Below are 22,034 nucleotides of genomic sequence, written 5' to 3'. Positions count from 1 at the left end.
AAATATTTATATATATATATATATATTTATTATTAATATAATATAAAAATAAATATTTCTCTTAATAAAATTATAATAATTAAAAGAAAATAATAATTAATATTGTATATATATTAATATAATATTTATATTTATCGAGGCCACATTTTTTAAAACCTTGGCTTTTCAAATAACAACGTCGAATATTTTGCCAAAATTAAAGTCAAAAAGATGAAAATAAAAAGAGAAAAAACGAATAAAAAATTGCAAATTGAATTATTAATAAAATATATTTATTTTCTTTTTCTTTTTCTTTTCTAATTCCATAATATAATATCTCGTTTGATTTTAGTATAATAGAAAGAAAAAAAAACTACCAAATATAAATATAGAAATACAATTTTAAATTTGTTTATTATTATTAAAAGCAACGAATAACTTTCTTTTCGTAGGAATGTTTCATTAATTTTTGAACGAACACGAACTCAATTTAAAAAGGAATTTTACGCGTGTCAATCCATCGAACGGGTTACTTGCTCGAGCAATCGTTAAATGGAATGCAAGTAGCGTAATCGATTGCTGAGAGAAACCACCTTTTTTTTTTGTATTTTTTTTTTTTTTTTTATTAGACAAGCTTCGCGTTTTATTAACGCGTCTGCTTATCTTCTATTTCAATATTTGTATTAGCGAACATAACTCTCGTCATGATTTTTCTTTTCAACTTGTTTTTTTATTCTTTCTCTCTCTCTCTCTCTCTCTCTCTCTCTCTCTTTCTATTTATTTCTCTTTCTCATTACATTATTAAAAACATGAAACATTCGATGAAAGTTCCCTGCAATAGAGGCGTTGCATCTCGAACTTTCAATCATGGTTGAAATGAAAGAGTGCAAAGGGCAATTCAGTCTATAAATTTTATTGCTTGTGTCAGTCTTTTCTTTCGATGCTCCATCGACTAAGAAACTTTGAATAGAGAATAAACACGAGGTGTAATAAACAAGAAGATTGAAATTATTACTTTGCTGCATTCTTTATTATTAATAATAATATTTCGAAATAATTGAGTGAGTATTTTCAAATTTACGCGCTACTCAACAATTCTACAACGCCACCTAGTTATCTCTTGGCGGTAATTTTTGAAAATATAATAATTTTTCCTACAAATTATTTTTACAATTATAATTAATATCAAATCCTATTTAATATATATTAAATAATTAATAAAATTTTGTAATACATATTGTAAAATAAAATATATTTATATAAATAATAATAATAATATATATTACAAAATAAATATATATATTATATATATATATATATATATATATATAATATTAGTAATATTATTATATATATATTATATATATATATATATATATATATATAATATTAGTAATATTATTAGTATATAATAAAATTAATAATAGTATATAATAATTATATATACTATTATTAATATAATATAATATAATTAAAATAAATAATAAATTAACAAATATCTTCAGCAACAACAAAATATTAAATATCCTTATTTTATATGTGTTTTAATTAGAGAGACGACACCAGTTTATTGGCCCAGTTCTTTTACGCCGACGAATCCTTAAACGCTATTGCCTGTGAATTGGATTCCTTCGATGGACGCCAGGAACCTGACCGATGTACCACTTTAGTGAATCAACTACGTCATTGTCAGGACAAAGTCCTAACTATATGTAATCAGATCATGGATGATTTGATACCAGACAGTAGAGCTAATCGAGACTTTAGGGTTAAGTTTCCGGATGACGTGATGCAGGAAAATTTAGCTGGACAATTGTGGTTTGGGGCTGAATGTTTGGCTGCTGGTTCCTCGATCATGAACAGAGAATCGGAAAGCTCAGCAATGAGACCACTAGCAACAGCACTCACAAAATCATTGGAGATAGTGAGAAATTTGCTTAGGGAACATGCTTTGAAGGGTCACATGAATTTAAAGGTATCCTTGAAATTAACAAACAAACAATTAACAATAATAAGACTTTTGTTGGAATAAATCGTTGATTATTTTTTCTCTTTTTTTTTTTTTTTTCTTTTTTTCAGTATCTTTCTCAGACACAAAATCCTTTGGAGCCATCGTTAGAGAAGCTTATCGAATCATTGAAGATTTTCGATCGGTTGTTCGCCGATTTTGAACTTTGTTACGTTGGCGCTATGGTACCGGTCAAATCGACGAAGGAATACGAACAGCAAGAGCTCGTTTGCGTTTTATTTTCCGAGACTTTGCAAAGGGCCCTCGAACGTGGTTTGCTGAGTCAAGCAGACGTGGATAATTACGAACCTGCTTTGATGTTCACTATACCACGTTTGGCCATTGTATCCGGCTTGTTGGCCCCACCTGGCGGTCCCTTATGCCTCAATTCTCCTGATACTATCAGCGAAATGTTCAGGCCATTCAGGGTAGGATTTTTAATCCCATTTCATTATGGAGAGGAATATAACAAGTTTATTACGTTTATTTATTTGTATACTTTTAAAAAATATACGGGAATATAATTCCAAAAAAAAAATAAAAAACAATCAAAAATAATACAAAAGTTTTTGTTTTTTTTTTTGTTATAAAGTGTTGTTTAATAATTAACAATGATCGTGTTGTATTTTTTGTTTTCCATGTAGACACTTCTCCTGAAGATAAAAGAATTACTTTGGACGCTAAACAACCGTGAACTTTATATGTTGGAGAAATTATTGTGCTCCAACGAAGAACCCTCGGGTCCAATAAATCAGTCGAGTAAATCAACGTGTCAGGACTTACCCGATCTCGAGGAATTCGTTCACAATTTTTATACCGGTTATCCTAATTGTAAAGACTTCATAGTAGATTTCTATACCGTAACGAGAAACACTGGTAATAATATGGACGAAGTTGCCAACGACGTGGTTGAAGCATTGGACAATGAAAATAAAGACAGATTAATGGAGAGGAGATCGAAAAAAAGGAACGAGAAAGGAGAAGAAATAACGAGGAAACAATTGATGGGCCTAAGGACTTAATAAATAACATATCCGTGGAAGGATGTGATAACGTAGTAATTCGAAACGATAATAATGTGACGATTAAGGTAGGAGAGGATAATAGTGAGAGGGAAAGTGTTCGGGAAGATATTGTGCGTTGTGACATAGTACAAAGTAATAGTTCGAGAGAGAATAAAGAACAGACGTGTAATCATCGCGATTCTTCTTCTTGTTCCGTAAAACAGATATCGCGTGATAACGGTAGTAACAATAACAATAATAATAATAACAATAATAATAAACTTAATAATAATATTAATAAAGAAGAAATATGTAATGTCAAGGAGGAAAGTGTAATAGTAGTTGTAGCAGCACCAACACCACCGGCAGCAACAACAACGGAAGAACAGGAGAATATTTTTAGTAGCGTTGAAAGTACGGCGAGAGAGATCAATAGGCAGGAGGAAAACTTCCTCACTCCTGACATTTCTCAAATGCTCGCTGACTCGGAAAACGTAGAGATACTTCAAAGTCAGTATCTACTCAATCAGGTTTCTCACGAGAATAATGTAACAGGTGAAACAGTACACATTCAAAATTCTTTACCGGATTTAGATTCGAAGAAACTTATTTCCGAAGCTAACAAAACTCTCTCGAATCTTTTGTTGGACGGTGATTGTCAGAATGAAATTTCCGAACAAACAGATTCAGGAATTTGCACTGTCATATCTTCGGAGAACACGAGTTTGTATGATAAAAGTCCTGAAGAGAAGAAGACGTTCGCTAATGAGATTCAAGACGACGAACGTCCTTTGGAGGATGACACGCAACAAGAGAATAACAGTTATTCTTGTTCGAACGTTAATTCACCGAAAAGAAATAATTCTAATATTTCGGATAGTTCTTGCGTGTGTGGTATAAGATCGTCAAAAATGATAACTCCATTGGATCATCCTATTGACGTGACACCATTGAGTCCAACCAGCAACGATTCGAGTAAAAACATTCCAAGGATTTCCTCTAGTTTCGATGGCACCAACGAGGAGTTCGTAGGATTGGCGTACGGCAATGGACATTTACCACTTTGTGACTCCAATCAGACGAGCTTTCAATTAAATTATTCGGAAAATTGGGAGAATCTTAATTTAAACATAGACGCGTCGACCTCGAGAAAAGAATTCTGGAGTGATTTAAAATGTGAGAATCGTCCGTCTACTTCGCAGAGTATTGAAAAAATGGGTAACAAGATAGAAAGATACGCACAGGAAAAGGTCGTTGCTAGGAAAGTCCGAGAGGACAATAAGCAGCAGCAACGACGACGTCATCAACGGAAGCACGAGAAAGGTCTTCACAAATGTCAGCAGGTTACCACCACCACAAGTAGTAGTAGTAGAAGTAACCATTGTGTTCAATCAACCCCGAGCACTGAAAGTTCAAGGTCTAACTCGATAGACAGATGTTTGAATCCTCGATTGACGAATTTCGGTGCCAGCCTGCACCCGAGCCAAAATACTAGACAGATGCCAAATTTTGGTAGTCACAGTCCTCACGCGAGTCCGAGACTTCAACACTTCGAATCGCGCGATAACTCGAGACAACGAAATTATAATTTAACTAAATCCACGAGAAATTGTTCGCCACAAAGTAGAAAACTGTTGGATCATAGAAGATCTAGATCAGAACAGATAGCTCGTATGAAGAGAAAGGATTTCGAAAGACGTGACAGATATGAAAGACTGAATTATCATCGATCGGAACAAACTAAGAGAAAACTTGGAAATAGGAGTCCTAACGACCTGTTGAACGACGGTTTAGGGCCTAGAACTGACAAAAGTGGTTTGGTTACAGATACGGTATCATCACCTCTTACATCACCTAATACATGTTATAATAGGCTTGAACATACAAGAGACAATAATTTACAAAGGCCTTCACGTAATACCACCACTACTAACACCACCAGTACCGCTACTGCTACCACCACCACTACCACCTTAAGACTGGTGAATCCTTCGATGGTTACAGCTGCGCAATCTTTCAATTCGGAATCGTCACCAAAACCAGAGGCCTGTGGTTCAAGTTCTAGTTATTCAAGTTATTGCGACTCCAGTTCAGAAACTAGCGAATTTCAAAGTGATTGTCAGGACGACGAGGAGATAGCTTTAGCGATGCAAGCTGCGGAAATTGCTAATAGAAATCAAATAAGAGCAAAATTTAGGTATAGTAATAATACTATTTTGTTTTTTATATTTTCAAGTATTATTTTGAAATAAATTAATCGTCTAAATTAATGTGAGACGATTTAATTGAAATATTTTTCTTTACAAATGATTATCAGGTCTTCGGAAGATTTGGTTCATCGGTTATTCGTTTGTATTGCCGGTGTGGCGGATCAACTTCAAACTAATTTTGCTTCGGATCTTCGTAATATATTGAAGTGCGTGTTTCTAATGAACAGTAGTCAAACGGTAGAAGACGAGGAACCAAAGCAAGAATGTTTAGTAGCAGCTAATAATCAAGCAGCGGTCGTTACGAATCACACGTTAGGCACAAGTAGCAATCACGATCGGCAGAACTCGTTGCAGGAGTACGAAGACGAGGAGGATAACATTCCTGTTAATGAACAAAGTAAATCATTATTTTTTTTTAATATTATTATTATTAAAAGAAAAACCCTATAGAGATGATGCTGATGATGTTAAGAACAAAAAGAGAACAATTGAAAATTAATTGAACAATGTTTTTATATCGTATGATTTATTTTACAATGATATTTGTATTTATTGATTTGATTTTATTTTCTTATCTTTTTTATTTTTTATTTTTAGCTTCCCCAGTAATGGAACGTGGTGAAGAATGCGTTGAAAGAGCACCCGCGTGGGTGCCGGACAACGATGCACCTAGATGTATGGCATGTCAAGCTGGATTTACCGTGGTACGACGTAGACATCATTGTAGAAACTGTGGTAAAGTGTTTTGCGGTCGTTGTAGCAGCAACAATGTTCCTTTACCACGTTACGGACATACCAAGCCTGTCAGAGTTTGCAATAGATGTTTCCTATACCAGGTGACGCCGTTTACCGTATCTCAAGTCACACCCACCAGTTGAATAGATTATTATACGTATATATACAAACTATTAATGAATTTCGAATTTAATTACAAATATTATATTTTACGCTTTTTTTTTTTTCGTTTCTTTTCATTTTTTCTTTTTCTTATGCATAAGAGGACAATAGACGCGAACTTACAATTAAAGGACATCTAGGAACACACACAAACACACATATATATATTATAAAACATAAAACAACAAAAATAACAAAATATTGTTTTATTTCTTATTTTATTTATTTATTTTTTTTTTTTTTTTTTTTTTTTTGAAATCTTCCCTAGTAGCACAAAATATTGAAAAATATTGAATAAATGTGTATTTTTCAATATTTTGTGCTACTAGGGTCTTTTTGGGAATAGTTTATACGTTACATATGTATATGTGTATGTATACGTATAATTCTTTTTGTTTGTTCTTTCTTTATTTTTTATTTTTTATTTTTTATTTTTTATTTTTTATTTCCGATGAAACCTTTTACACGCGGAATGTCAAACGTGTTAAATGAGTCTGTGGTAATGTCACATCACACTTGAGATCTTCGAAATAAATTGATTATCTTAATAGAATATGACATTCTATTTAAAAATGTGTTATAACTTTTTAAATATGCGTGGTCGATAGATCGAAATCGGAGAACCGTGAGAGTTTATTATTGGATACACATTTAAATATATACATACGCTGAAATCGTACATAGTCGATAATGGCGCAAACTCCATTATTAATACCTTTCTCTAACTCACAACATCCCCAACTACACTCACTTCTCTCCCTTCCTTTGTTAATAATAATTAAAAATATATAATATTTAATAATTACATTAATTATAATGATGTTATCACTTTTTATTATTACCATTGAATCGACGAGACTCTGCCATTAATAATTTCTACGAACTATAAAATCGCGATAATAATTATTTTCGTATCATCAATTATTAATTTACGATTTAATATAGAAAATTAAATTAATATTCGTATATTATTTACATTATTATTATTATTATTATTATTATATTTTTTTTTTTTTTTTTTTTTAATTAAAGTACACAAGAAATAGATAAAAGAATATATTATCGTTTTACTTTTCAATTTTGATTTTGTACAGAAATATACACACTAACACATATACATACATATATATATATATAAATAATCGCTTATCATTATTATTATTATTGTTATTATTATTATTATTATTATTATTATTATTATTACTTTTCTTTATTATCACTTATGAAAAGTGTTCTTTTCTTTTCTCTTTTTTTTTTCTTTGAAATTTTTGTTATAAGAATATAGAAAATGGCGACTGAAATATGGTCATATATATATTTAAATATACATATAATATATTTTTTCTTTTTATATACATACAAATTTCTTATATTTCTTTTGTTCATTATATACATATAAATTTATAAATATATTACATGTGTATAAAAAAAATAATAATAATTATTATTATCGTTTATAATTCCTATAGAAAATCTGCACAGTGTGGGTAATGGCACAACGGTAAAACACTTTACGCGAGAGTTGTTTTTGTATTCTATCTTTTGCTTTGTTTATTTTAATTATTATTATTATTATTATTATTATTATTATTTTATTTTTGTTACGTATTAAAAGAAGAGAATAAATATAATTTATATAAATTTATCACAAAACATATACCAGAGGTTGTCGTACCATAGAGATACTACACATAGACCGAACAAACCATCATAAAACCTGTCAACGAAATAAAAAGAGATAGAAGATAGGAGATTGATGTTGTCTCTCTCTAACTTGCGAGTTTTTTTGTTCTTTTTTGCGTTATATATATATGTGATATATATATATATATATATATATGTGTGTGTACCGCATGAATTAGAGAGAGAGAACATCAACCTTTCGTTTTGTACTGCTATAATTCATGCAAAGACATTTCTTCCACTTACACATAACCGCCTATGGTTTGTTTCCTCTATCTGTAATATTTATATGGGTCGTAACACGCGTAACGCATAAAAAAACAAAAAAAGAATACACGTGCTTTATAAATATCTCCCATTATTATTACAATAATATAATTCAAGTTCACACACAAAAAGTAATTCACATTTATATTTAAATTCTTCCTCTTCTTCTTCTTCTTCTTCTTCTTTTTTTTCTTCTCCCTCCTTTTGTATTTTTCTTGTTCATTTTTTTAATTACTTTGACATCTTCAAAGTGGGGAAAGGTGTTACACACGTGTTACAATAATTTCTATTCATTTCTCATATTATATATATATATATATATATATATATATATATATATATTTCATATTTTTTTATTCGTTCATTTTACAATGATTAAAAAAGAAAAAAGAATATCAGAAAAATGGTGTGAGAGTAATAGTAGTAGTAGTAGTAGTAGTAGTAGTAGTAGTAATAGCGTGTGTATGCGGTGTAAATATTACAAATAATTATGAAAATAAAGAGATATATATATATATATATATAATAGATTGTGTATTTACATGTACGATACGTGTATTTTAATATTACATTCGTGTACTGTGTATAAAAGTTCATGGTATAATGTTAGAGATAGGAAAGAAAGAAAAAAAAGAAAAAAAAAAAAGAAAAAAGATAAGGAAAGGCAAGGAAAGATGAATACCGAATTTTCATTTCAATATTTCAATGCATTTTATTCTACGAAAGAAGAAGAAGAAGAAGAAGAAGAAGAGAGGAAAAGGTGTACACGCGTATTGATCGTGCCACAAAATTAGGTGTATATACGACTATACGCAGTTGTACGTGTGTTTGAAAGTTTATACTAGTATACACAGCATACACACACACACACATATATATATAAAACTGCGGAATATCCTGCAGCAAAATTAAATTAAAAAAAAAAAAAAAAAAACAGGAAAAAACCATCTTGATAAGAAGAAATGAACAATTTACGTTAAATCAAGCAAAACAAATTAGAAAATACAATTATTGTGTAATAAATTGTGCATATGTATTTTTGCGATATTTCGCGTGCCAATAACAATTTTCTTTAACATTAAGTTTAATATTTTATTTTTTTTTCGTTGAATAATTTTCTCCAAATATTTGATTATACAAAAATATAAAAAAAAAAAAAAAAAAAAACAAGAAAAAAAGGAAATCATCAAAAATAATTCGATTCTTCGTTTTTGTAATTTTGTTAATTTTAAGCAAATACATACTCGTTTAACCCTTTGAGTGTTGAATACGTTTAACTAAAATGTTTTGTAAGAACGAAATAATTTATTATTAACTAGATTCTAATAAAAAACTATTAAATATTTATATTATTAAATATATTAAATTATTATATTTAATAATTACAGTTTTTCTTTCTGAATATAATTTAATTAAATTAACATTTTAATGGCCGCACGTCTACACAGTCAAACGTCACCCAGGTAATAATCTTTTTGAAAAATTAATTTTACAAAAAAAAACTATTATACAATTCACGAAAAAATTAACATAAAAAAAAAACAACAACAACAATTTAACAACAAATTTAATTTTATATATAATTTTAAATATATACAAAGTTATAAATAAATAACGGTTGTTCCAACTATCACACACATGTTATGTGAGCGACCATTAAAGTGTTAATATTAACAAACACGTAAATATATGCGTCGATAGACCATTCTAATAATCTTTACCAAACGCATATATGCGTCTATAACACTCTAAGGGTTAACAAGAAATTCTTTTTTTGTTCTTTTTAATCCAATAAGCTTCCTAATGTGGAACGTGTCGCGTTGTAGTCGTTGTTAAAATATATTTGTCGGTGTTTTCATCTAATGTTAGAGTTGTAACAAATGGTAATCAGGATATATTAGAAGAAAAAAAACCCAGGCAGATGCAATTCGTTGGCGTGCGTGCGTGTGTGTTGGTTGGTGGTTAACGTGGATTAATTAAGACTGCTCAAAAAATATACAAACCCTGCTTGCGTTTTATATACACACATACACACACATAAACACATAGGTTTAAAGAGCAAACAAAAAATTATTATATACATGTATATATATGTATGTATGTATGTATGTGCCGTATATGTTTGAATAAGGCACCTCTTACGGTTTTCATTGTAGTAATTTGTGTAAATACCTTGATGATAATCTATCTTTATATTTTTTTTTGTTCTTTTTTATTTTTTATTTCTTTTTTTTTTTTTCTTTGCTAATTCAAACGAGAAACACGTACACGTACAACACGCAAAATATTATAACACACATACACAAACGTTGAAATTTTTGTTTTATGTGTTTTTTTTTTTGAGACAAAAAAAAATGATGATTAATCCTCATTTACATAATTTTGTGAATATGTTTGTTAACATGTGTAGGTTTTGTAAAAGAAAATAATCGTAATGGCGGAATATTTCTTATTCAAATCTTATCGCGTGTGTCTCCTTATCTTCGACAAGAAAAAAAAATTGTTAAGGGATAAGAAAACAAATAATCTTCTCGTTAAATGAGAAAAATTAATATGAATAATCCTTTTAAAAAGTTTGCTTTTATTTAATTGTAAGATTATCTTTTGTATTTTTCTTTCTTTCTTTTTCTTTTTTCTCTCTTTTTTTTTTTTTTTTTTTAATTATTAGAAAATATATATATATATATATATATTTATATTCTAAAATATTTTCTTGAATATAAAATATAAATGTGTAAAAATATTGAAGAAAAGTATTTTATAGAATGTAAGACGCGTATATCACATTGTTGTTCATCATTAATTAGTATTATTACTGCCATGTGGAATTATATTAAAGACATTTTTGAGAATCTAGGACATAAAAAAAAGAAAAAGAAAAAGAAACGATTTTTTTTGTCTACTAATAACACGCTGCTGCTTAATTTCGCCTTTAATCAAATTCTTTCTTCCTCGTTAAGACGATTCAATATTGAACAATATATTACAACGTTTTTAATAATAAATACGATTAAAGAAACAGAATAAAATTGTTCAATAAATTAATTAATGAAGTTTGTGTATGAAAAGAAAAAAACAACAAGAAATGGAAGACAAACTGTAATACGAATTTTTTGAATAATTGTAATTACAATTGTAATTGATCACAAACGATAGTGCAACAAAGTTCGACAATTTTCTTGGCTAAAACAAAACTAAATAAAACAAAAAAGAACAGAAATTATTAATTAATAATGAAGCTTATGTATTAAAAGACAAAACAACAACAAAAAGAAGACAAACTGTAATACGAATATTTTTAATAATTATTTAGTAATTACAATTGTAATTGATCACAAACGATAATGCAACAAAGTTCGACAATTTTCTTAGCTAAAACAAAACAAAAAAGAAAAGAAATTATTAATTAATGAAGTTTGTGTATTAAAAAACAAAACAACAACAAAAAGAAGACAAACTGTAATACGAATTTTTTGAATAATTATAATTACAATTGTAATTGATCACAAACGATAATGCAACAAAGTTCGACAATTTTCTTGGATAAAACAAAACAAAACAAAACCAAAAAAAGAAAAGAAATATAAACAAAAAAAAGATAGAAATAATTAAATATTAGAAGAAAGATGCTGTAAGTTTTTCTCATTAATAATAATAATTATTATTATTATTATAATATTCTTATACTCGTTGTGTAATTGCTTTGAAAAATGGCCATTTAATTAATATCAAGTTAATCAAAACTTGGTGGTAATATTTTTAAATTTAAATGAACACAATCTTGTAATAAGAAGAATGAAAGGAAAAAAAATGATAATAATAAAAAAAATAGGAAGAAAAGGAGTAACACAGCAGTCCACTGTCAATAATAAAATTTTAATTACGCTGTCATGTTTTATTATTAGGGCCTATTAGGGGCAGGGATAATGGAATAGAAAGATAAAGACAGAAATATGTTTCATTAATTATACATGTATTCTATATATATATATATATATATATACAACATACACACACACACACAACATATACAAATACACACATACATATATATAAGTATAAACACAATGTAGGAGATTTTTCAGAAGGCTGATATTATTCCTCGTTTATAATTTTTTAGCTCCATCATTCCGATTTTTAAGTAAAACAAAATAAATAAAAAAAAAAATAAAAATGAAAGAAAAAATATTTTTCACTCATGTCAGAATAGTAATACGATTTTAATGAAAAATTCAATGAAATTAGAAAGTAAAACTTTTTCGAGAAACTAATCAAAATCTTCTTCTCAGTGTAATTCTTCGTCTGTTTAGGGCTACCTACTATTTGAAATATACATATATATCTATATATATATATATATATATATATATAAATAATAGATAAATCATTTTTTTTTTGTTTCAATTGTATTTCTCCCTTACGATGAAAATAATGTTGCTAGCTGAAAATGAAAAAATTATAATTAAATAAATAAATAAAAAACAAACAAACAAAAAAAATGATCGAATAGGACCAAGAAGTTTCGCGTATTAAATTCGACTTGTGTGAAAAGATTAATTGTAAAGTTTGAAAAAAAGTATTATTGTTGTAAATATTCTCTAACGTATCTTTTAAAAATGGTATTATTAGAATAATATATCATTTTGAATGTTTATTTTTTTATTTTCAATTCATCTTTCGTTTATTTTTTTCCTTCTTTTCGTCTAATTTGTAAAACATAACAAAAATTAGTATTCCAATGATCAAATTTTTATGCAAGTATCTACTTAATCCTCATCTGAGAATTAAAGAGAAAAAAGAAAAACAAAAAAACAAAATGCGTAAGAAAGAAAAGAACAAACAGACATTAATAAAGAAAGAAAGAAAAAATACAAACTAGGAGAGAGAAACAAATTGTTTTTATCTTCTGATTAAATTAACGTATTGACACTTTAATGGCCGCACGTGTAACGCATTCAAACAAAGTCGTCAGAGGTTCGGTAATATTTTTCAAGAATTAATTAAAAAAAAAAAAAGAAAAAAGAAAAAAGAACTTTATTTTGTCATTGACGAAAAAATGAACATAAAACAAAACAACAACAATTTAACAACAACAAATTTAATTTAATATATAAAGTTATTAATAAAATAACGGCCAATGTATTCCGGTAATCACACAAATGTTGTGTGAGCGGCCATTAAAGTGTTAATAACAAATAATTAATAATGAAAATATAGAAATTAATCAAAAAAAAATATATATTTAAGACAGATATTCTCGAGTCTGTTTAAACGTCGTCTAATTCTATTTACATACGTGCATATATATCCGCTGTCTGATATATTATAATTATATAAATATATCTACTTATACAAAAAAAAAAATACAAAAAACAAGAAATAAAAGAAAAGAAAAAGGAACAAAAAAATAATAAGAATTAATAACAATGTTAATTAGACACGAAGAAGATTTACCTTTGTCCGAGTTATATTCGAGAGACGATTTAGCGGATTTTCAAATTATTGTAAAAAATAAAGAAGAAGAAGAATAAAAAAAAAATAAGTGCATATAACAAAAATAATACAAATTACAAAAAAAAAAACAAAAAAAAAACAAAGAATACTTGTCAAAGAAATTCAAAAACGATGTTTCTCTCATTCTCTAAACGTGTTTGACACAAAAGAATAATTAAATTAATTAATTAATTAATTGATTGATTAATTGATTGATTGATTGATTGAACAAAAAAAAATCAATTAATTTAAATAATATCGATATTTAATATTTCAATAATAATGAAAATACTTTTGGTGATGCGAAACGTGATGATTCGTTGCTGCTTTCACATTAATATTAATATATTATAATTAAAAAAAAATAAATAAACATAGGGAAAAAGAAAAAATCCTTTAGATATATATATATATATATATATATATATATATATATATTTAAATATGTATGTATAATAATAATAATAATAATAATAATAATAATAATAATAATAATAATAATACGCATAAACGTTAAGTAAGAGAAAGAAAAAGAGAAATTGAGAAAATGTACAATAGAAGATTATGTTTAAAGGCACGAATAATAAGAAAAGTAATTTAAAAAAAAAAAAAAAAAAAAAAAAAGAAAGGAATGCTGAAAAAGAAGAAAAGTTTGGAAAATCCTTTGACGAAGAATTATTTTTTACATGTATGCGAAAAAATAAAAAAAAAAAAACAAACAAACACAACACACACAAATGTTAAGATGCCTTGCTTGAGATCGAGAAAAGTCGTCGTGTCATCGTGCTGCTTATGAAAATCGAAATAAATATAAAACAAAATACAATTGTAACAAATATTTGTGGGGTAGAGTTAAAAAATGAGGGCATACTAAAAAAAAAAATAATAAAAAATAAAAAGTTCAATCGATTTTCATTAGCAAATAATTGTTATATTGCTAGTTAGCCTCTCCCTATTTCCTTCTCTTTCTCTTTCTCTTGATTATTTACAGAAAAAAAAAAAAGAAACTTATATATACATACATAAATATACACGCTAGAAACATTATACAGCATAGGATAAAAAAGAGACATGTATAAGGACACACACCACTCATACACTGTACACAGCGGAATTAAAATGATCAGGACTTCCCCTGTGCCTAAATATCGTTTCCAGGTTAATAGAACCTGTATTGTGTAGAGAAAACGTTTTTAAATCGAAGACAACGACGATTTGATGAAAATAATGATTATGATAACGATTATGATTATAATGATGACGATGAAGTTTAAGATAAAGATGAAAATGATGAGAACAATTGAAAGATCAATGATCGTTGAAAATGAACAATAAAAGAAAGAAAATAGAAGAAGATGAAGAATTAAAAAGAAAAAAGAAGAAGAAGATTAGAAAAAGAAAAGAAAACAAAACAAAAGAAGCTACAAGATAAAAAGATTATCGTGAGAAACGTGATCTGCCAATTAGTTAAGGAATTCAGACTACGAGGAAGACGAGAGTACCTCAGAATTATTTTTATATTATTTGCTCAAATGTATGTGTACGTATACGTATAAAAATATATATATATATATATATTCATATACATATATATATGTGTATGTATATATATCCTGTGAAACGCGCGAAACGTAATGTTTAAAATATCGATAACACGTAATAGGAAATATTTTACGTCATCTTCAATGGAACAACAACACAAGAGAGGACGTTTTTTTTTCTTTTTCTCATGGTGTGCGAACATTTTTTTGAAAATTATATATCTCATTGCTTGGAAATAAATAATAATAATAATAATAAAAGAAAGAAATAATAAATGTGAATAGAAAAGGTATACATGCAACAGAAAAACACAAGGAACAACAACACGATAATAAAAATGATGTAAAAGATGTTCTCGATATAATATATTGGTTAGCAAATATTTTACCAATATTTGAAATACGTTATGGTTTCGGTTATGGATATATTATGATGTGTATGTAAATAAAGTTTGTTATTCGAGGTGTTTAATATTCATTTTCTTTATTATATTACTTTAAATTTCTATATATCGTAATTTTATTAATTCTTTGCACTTAGTCAAACCAACAACTAATCATATTTTTTTTAATTATTTTAATCTAATAATCTCGATATGTTTATATATATATATATATATATTTAATAATTATCTAAATTTCTTAGTAATCTAGTATATTTAATATATATTTTAATATGTATATGCATTTGAATTAAGCATATCAAAAAATTCAAGATCACATTTAATAATTATTTCTAAAATGATCTCACAATTAGTCGAAGAACCAATATAAATATATACATATATATTCTTATTAATCATTTAAATGATAAGAAATAAATAAAAATTTATCTTTAGAAATACAAAACAGTATTATATCAGTAAAAAAAGTAGCATTCAATACATTCTCATTCTACGGTTTTTTTTTTATTTGTAAATTATTTTATAACATAAGTATGTATATATATATACTTTTATTATTATATATTATATACTTTTTTACAGAGAGAATCATCCCTTTATATAGTACATATTAAGATATTGCAATTATTCCTACATTATTACGCTTTGTTTTTTTTTTATAAACTATTTAAAATATATTTTAAATTAAGTTTAACAATGGCGCCTATTAACGCACCAATAGCGTTCCATTAGCGTACCAATGGCATTCCATTAATGTACCAATGGCGTTCCGCTTCACTAGCGTATCAATGGCGCTCAACTATCGTACCAATGGCGTACCAACAATTTTTCAAAATGGCGTCGCAAGGACATCACAATCAATTGACAATTAGTATGCAGTTATGTAATAATTACTAGCTTTGACAGTGAATTACAGCATTTGATATATACTCCCATTAACATGTAAGTTTAAAAAATATACGGTAGAATTAGAGTGTCATAGATGTCCTGGAGTATACTCTCTAGTTTAGGTTTTTGCACCCTGGTGGTATGTGAGAGAATCGTGAAGTGAATGTGTTGGTGTTTACTTTTTTTAAATATAGGTAATAAGTGGTCAGGTAGCATACTATTCTGTATAAATATGAAAACTTTAATTTTAAACAGGTAGGATCCAAAAGTGCACTGGGTATGCTTTCATTGAAAAGTTTTTAGATGTTTTTTGTATATTCACAATAGTGCTTTATTTTCTGCCAAATGACCAGTCACGATTTTAATCAGTTTTATATATGTAAATGTAATTATTAATTATCCAAATTGCCTAATAATCTAATATATTTAATAAATATATATGAAATATATTAGGTTATAATTTAGGTTATATTTAATATATATATATGCACATTGTAATTGTTATTATAACATAATACAAAACATAGGTTAGTAAAAATGTAGCTTTTAATTTATTCATTTTATATATTTTATTTCTAGTATCTAGTGTCATTTCTAGTATCATAACATGCAAATTTATTTATTATTATTTTTACACGTTTAAAAATCGTCCTTTAACAATATCTATACATGGCAACTTTTTTCCTGTAAAAATGAACTTTTATCGATCCTAGCTTTTGTATTATCATATTTGTTTATATATCATTGTGTAATTGTCATCTAGCCTTGATATCATAATTTTGTCATTTTGCCATTTTGTGTTAATTAATACTTTGTAGTATTATCTTTCTACCTGTTATATTTCTCAGCTTATATTCGAAATATACATTTATAGAGTTTCTATAATCTTGATATACTACGGGACATGTTGCGCAACGTTGAATTTATTGTTTGTGTTTATGTGTACATTGTCAGTAATCATATTTGCTAAATGGCGACTGACGGCTTACGGAATTCTATAATCCTCTTGTCGCCAAATGCCAAACAAAGCTGTTCACGACATAAATAACATCCCTACTCTTAATGAATGATCACTAAAAGATACTTTGATAAGAAATTTGTTAATAGCTTTTTAGAAATGTACAGTATATAGATATATGTAAATATGTACATATGTGTAGATCAATGATACGAATGTGCACATTATCGTTTTGTTATTAATAATTGCTATATTATTCATTTTTTGGACACCTTTTGGTAGTTTTTTAATATTACATCTATTTACTATTATTAGGATTTATATTTATTATTTTATATATATTTTATATAATGTATTATATATATATATATATATATTTTTTTTATTTTATAATTATAATTATAATTATATTAATTTTTATCTATATACTATTTTTTCAATGTAATAGAATATAATTTTATTATTAAATGTAAATTATTTAATATAAATGTTTATATATATTTATATATTAATTTATTATATATAATATATATATAAATATAAGTAACATATAATAACATAACATACAATATATAACATATTATATATAGTAAATAATATATATATATATAATAGTATATATAGTATTGTTAGAATTTATATATTATGTTACTTATATCAATAATAGAAAAATAATCATTACGTCAAAAGTTATATATTATTATTTAGAAAATATATTTCAGATTATTATAATTATATATTATCAGCCTTCAAGTTTTCTTTACTATCAGATAAGGATACAAAGAAATGAAAACAAAAGGAGAACAAACATTGTTGGAAAAGTTCATTTATTTTCCGTTATCAAAAAAACTTAATTCTATCTAATTTTAATACATTATTTATATATATATACATATTAGTATGTAAATATCTAACTATATTTATATTTATATTTATAATACTATACAAGTTTCTCGTCAATCATTGTGAGCATCCTGAAACGAAAATAAGAGATCCTTTAGTTTCCTTAGAACTATAAAGATACAAATATGATTTAAAAAAAAAAAATATGAAAAATTCGTAGCTAAAATACTTACGTATTTAATGTACGATAGAAAAACGTCGTACAACATAGTCATAACGTTTATGTAAAGTACTCTATATTGTAAAGGAACGAATATAAAGTTAACACATTGAGCCGGTGGCCAAAAACAGCAGTCAACCTAATGAAAAATGTTTCAAAATCAAAGATTACATTTTTGATTTATTTTTTTTTTTTTTTTTTTTTTATTAAATAATTTACAAATAATTTTGTTTGTGTGTTTGCATTCATAAAACATACTTTCCAAGCTTCTATCAACTTCACTTTAATTTCTCTATAAGCTTCTTCAACTTTGTCACGTTCCATTAGACCAAGACCACCGAAAAATATAATAAGACACGCAGGACTAGCGATTAATTGATCTAGACAAGTCTTTTTTATAATGGATTTGGCATTTTTTCCAGGTGCTATTTTTTCAAGTAGACCATAGAAACAATGATGAAAGGGTCCTTGAATCAGACCTACTAATGTCATGTTTCTCGTTCGAACATAATTATGTTCGTATAAGGTAGCAACATCCATAGCCTTATTTTCCTCTTCTTCTAATGTTGCATCTTCCTCTGGGGATGCTGCAATAACGCGAGCAGTACCACCAGTTGAAAAATAATTTTCATAACGATATCTTTTCCAATGTTCTCTACGTTGTTGTATCAAATCTCCAGCTGCCATCATCAAACCACAGCTAACAGTATTTGTAATAAGAAGATACCTGCCTAATGTTAAGTAAAAAAAACATATATATATATAAATTTATTTGTTTATAAGAAAGAAAGACTATACTTACCGAATAATTTTCGCAGAATATGCATTTGTTAAATGAATAATCTTTTAAAGGAGATGAACCTCAGGAAAAGTATATAAGATTTTAAATAAAATAATGAATGTTTGCAGACCAGATACTATTTCCTCTTACGTTTATTCTTCTTAACTCGATTGTCAGAACTTATATTTATTCTGGGATCAAGTTTTAAGTATGTAATAATAAATCAAGACAAAAAAATATATATGAAGTAATATTAAAATAACTAAGAAGTAAGATGCAAGAGATGACACTTCCATGCACATCTACTATCTTATTAATACCTTTTTTATAAACCTTATAACAGCCTTGTGACTCTGAAAATAGATCGTTATTTAAATTTATTAACGCTAGTAGCGTGGATCTTGATTCGTCGATGCTTATGCAGTTGAAATTGTTTGATTTTAAGTAGCATAACTTTCAGTTATTTGTTGTCTTTTTTTTTTTGGGCTTTCTTTTTTATTTTATTCTTTTCCACAATACCACCACGCGTTTTCCCCTTAAAGGTTTTATAATATGCACGTAGCAGCAGTGATGATGGTAGTACCGATAAGAAAGCTTACCATCGTGTAACAAATTCCGTTTATTACTGACATTTAATAATGGCGAAACCTCTTTAAATATACAAGCGGTCGCTGTCAAAAGAATTGACGCGTTTGCGCAGTACAATCTCTTGCATCGTTTCGTATTTCGTCTATATTACTCACAATCAGTATATGTGTACTTTCCTATCAGCATTTTTGTCTCCTTTAATATATATATATATATATGTTTTATTTTTATTTCTCCATTCTCTCGGGCAACAATGGTATAGTATAATATACACACGCATGCGTCAAAGTTTATCAGTAAACATTTATTTATTTACTTAGAAACGTGTTTCATTTCCCACCGTATCTGTAAGTTACTACAATGGAAGAAAACTTAAAAGATTAAGGATAACGGACTTTTTAAATACTCAATTGTATTAGCATATGTTCCAAAAGATTTTTTTTTTTTTTTTATTGAAAATTTAAGCTATGTAGCTTGATAACATTATAATGAATTTATGGTATATTATTTAGCAGCTACAGTTTTATGCTTTGGTAGGCCCTCTCTGAATCCGTTCCTAAAATAATAGAAAAAAAAAAGAATTGTATTATCTTGTATGCAAAAAGATTGACAAATATTTATTTATTATATTAGACCAGTCAAAATGATTGGGGCCATTTTAATTTTAATTTTATTTCATGGGGCCATTTAATTTTAATTCAAAATTTCTACTTCATGTAACATTTGATTTTTGTAAATAATTAAGCGTTTTGTTATTTAAAAATGTCTATAAATTTATTTTATCTATTAAAATTATTATTGTTAAACATTTTTGGTTATTTTTTAAGAATAAATAAAAACTGGAAGTCTCAAAAAGCATTTTTTATATACACCAGTCATTTTGACTAGTGTGGTAGAAATAAGTGTATTGAAAATGGTGGTATATCTAGTGTTAATTGCTAATATTTCTATAGCAAAGCCAACAGAGCGTTAAGGTATAATTACAAATTAATAATTAAATAAATAATGTGTACTCTATTGTTAATTAATATTATAAGAATAAAATAATTTAGTGTTAATAACATTGATAATCAATAAATATGAACTTACTTGAATTTACGGCGAACTATTTTCAGATGACGCATTCTACCAGTTCCAGTGGTCTTCCTCCTTTTAGCTTTAATCGACCAGTTGTCTGTAAAATATAATTCAATTAATGTACACATATTTTTTATTATATTGATGCAAGTGATCATAGAAAGTAATTGAAATATTAATAATGTAAAATTCACTTTGTATAACTTACATGATCTCATCTTCTTCTTAGGGTATCCACATTGTGCACATTGTGATTTTTGAATGTGATATGAACTGCGTCCACATCGTCTACACAATGTGTGTGTCTTATTACGACGCTTACCAAAACTTGATGTACCCTTCGTCTGCAAATATTACAAATTTTATTATAAATAACTCGTCATTACACGTTGCACTCATTATCTTACACATTATAAATAAATACTGTAAAAGAAGAACAAAACTTGATATAACCTTAGTCTGTAAATATTATTTAAAAAAATCGTATTGCAAGTAACTCATTATTACACAACATTATCTTACATGTTATAAATAAAAAAATATTGTAAAAGAAGAACAAAACTTGATGTACCATCCTTAGTTTGTAATTACAAATGCTACTATAACTAACCTTTCACTACACGTTACACTCATTATCTTACACGTTATAAATAACAAAATATTGTAAAAGAAAAACAAAACAAAATGAAGATTAAAATATATTCGATAGAATTGTAATTTGTAATGATTTATGCAATTAAGTGAATTTAATGATTTTGTTATTGATATAACCGTAAAGAAAATGATTACTGTAACGAGTTAACCTAACTAAGATAAAATAAACTTACGAAGGCATTTATATTGATTACTATAAAATTAATTATTTACTACGATAATTATACTATAATTTCATAATATAATTATCCCATAACTACTTAGGATTGCTTAATAATAAATTGATAAAAAATACGTGAATAAAATCATACCATATTGCTTAGAAGAGCACACCGAAAAGGACGATTAATAAACGATAGAAATGGTGGGCAGTTGCAGTAATACCAACCAAAAAAACCGAAGTATCAATAGTAGGAATATTTCTTACCGTTGGTACTATTTTCCCTTTTTATAGTGCTATTTATAATAAACAAATATTGTTATATATACATTTTTTATATTATTGGAAATTATAGTGAAAAGAAAAATATAATTTATAT

General features: G+C 26.9%; 3 protein-coding genes across 5 annotated transcripts in view; 1 reads left to right on the top strand and 2 right to left on the bottom strand.

The window, feature by feature from the left end:
* Positions 1-15,554, top strand: part of LOC107065651 (lateral signaling target protein 2 homolog) — a 32,039-nt gene extending 16,485 nt beyond the window's left edge. The window contains 6 exon segments of the mRNA XM_015319543.2: positions 1,532-1,954; positions 2,059-2,415; positions 2,632-2,946; positions 2,949-5,188; positions 5,309-5,598; positions 5,799-15,554. Coding sequence (XP_015175029.2) covers positions 1,532-1,954; positions 2,059-2,415; positions 2,632-2,946; positions 2,949-5,188; positions 5,309-5,598; positions 5,799-6,079 — 3,906 coding nt within the window. The 3' untranslated portion in view covers positions 6,080-15,554.
* Positions 15,555-18,142: 2,588 nt separating this feature from the next.
* Positions 18,143-19,895, bottom strand: LOC107065649 (mpv17-like protein 2). 3 transcript variants are annotated; one of them, XM_015319541.2, is made up of 4 exons: positions 19,198-19,895; positions 18,654-19,126; positions 18,409-18,534; positions 18,143-18,306 (listed from the first exon to the last, which is right to left on the bottom strand). In XM_015319541.2, exons 1-4 carry the CDS (start codon positions 19,220-19,222, stop codon positions 18,289-18,291), a joined length of 642 nt encoding a protein of 213 aa, XP_015175027.1. In that variant the 5' UTR covers positions 19,223-19,895; the 3' UTR covers positions 18,143-18,288. The 3 variants fall into 3 exon arrangements, with proteins under 3 accessions (XP_015175027.1, XP_089028838.1, XP_089028837.1); XM_089172712.1 differs by having other exon boundaries at positions 18,143-18,534; positions 19,198-19,367; positions 19,497-19,895; XM_089172711.1 differs by having other exon boundaries at positions 18,143-18,534.
* Positions 19,896-20,047: 152 nt separating this feature from the next.
* RpL37-1 (ribosomal protein L37-1) lies at positions 20,048-21,936 on the bottom strand. Its single transcript, XM_015319542.2, has 4 exons — positions 21,807-21,936; positions 21,050-21,185; positions 20,854-20,938; positions 20,048-20,320 (listed from the first exon to the last, which is right to left on the bottom strand). The coding sequence occupies exons 1-4, from the start codon at positions 21,807-21,809 to the stop codon at positions 20,269-20,271; spliced, it is 276 nt and encodes a 91-aa protein (XP_015175028.1). The 5' UTR covers positions 21,810-21,936; the 3' UTR covers positions 20,048-20,268.
* Positions 21,937-22,034: the final 98 nt, after the last annotated feature.

Source organism: Polistes dominula, unplaced genomic scaffold (assembly GCF_049000335.1).
Source record: "Polistes dominula isolate Pdom_NZ unplaced genomic scaffold, Pdom_raw_medaka contig_23, whole genome shotgun sequence".
NCBI classification, from domain to species: Eukaryota; Metazoa; Arthropoda; class Insecta; order Hymenoptera; family Vespidae; genus Polistes; species Polistes dominula.
The sequence above is the reverse complement of the archived record's forward strand: the minus strand, read 5'-3'. Positions and strand labels throughout refer to the sequence as shown.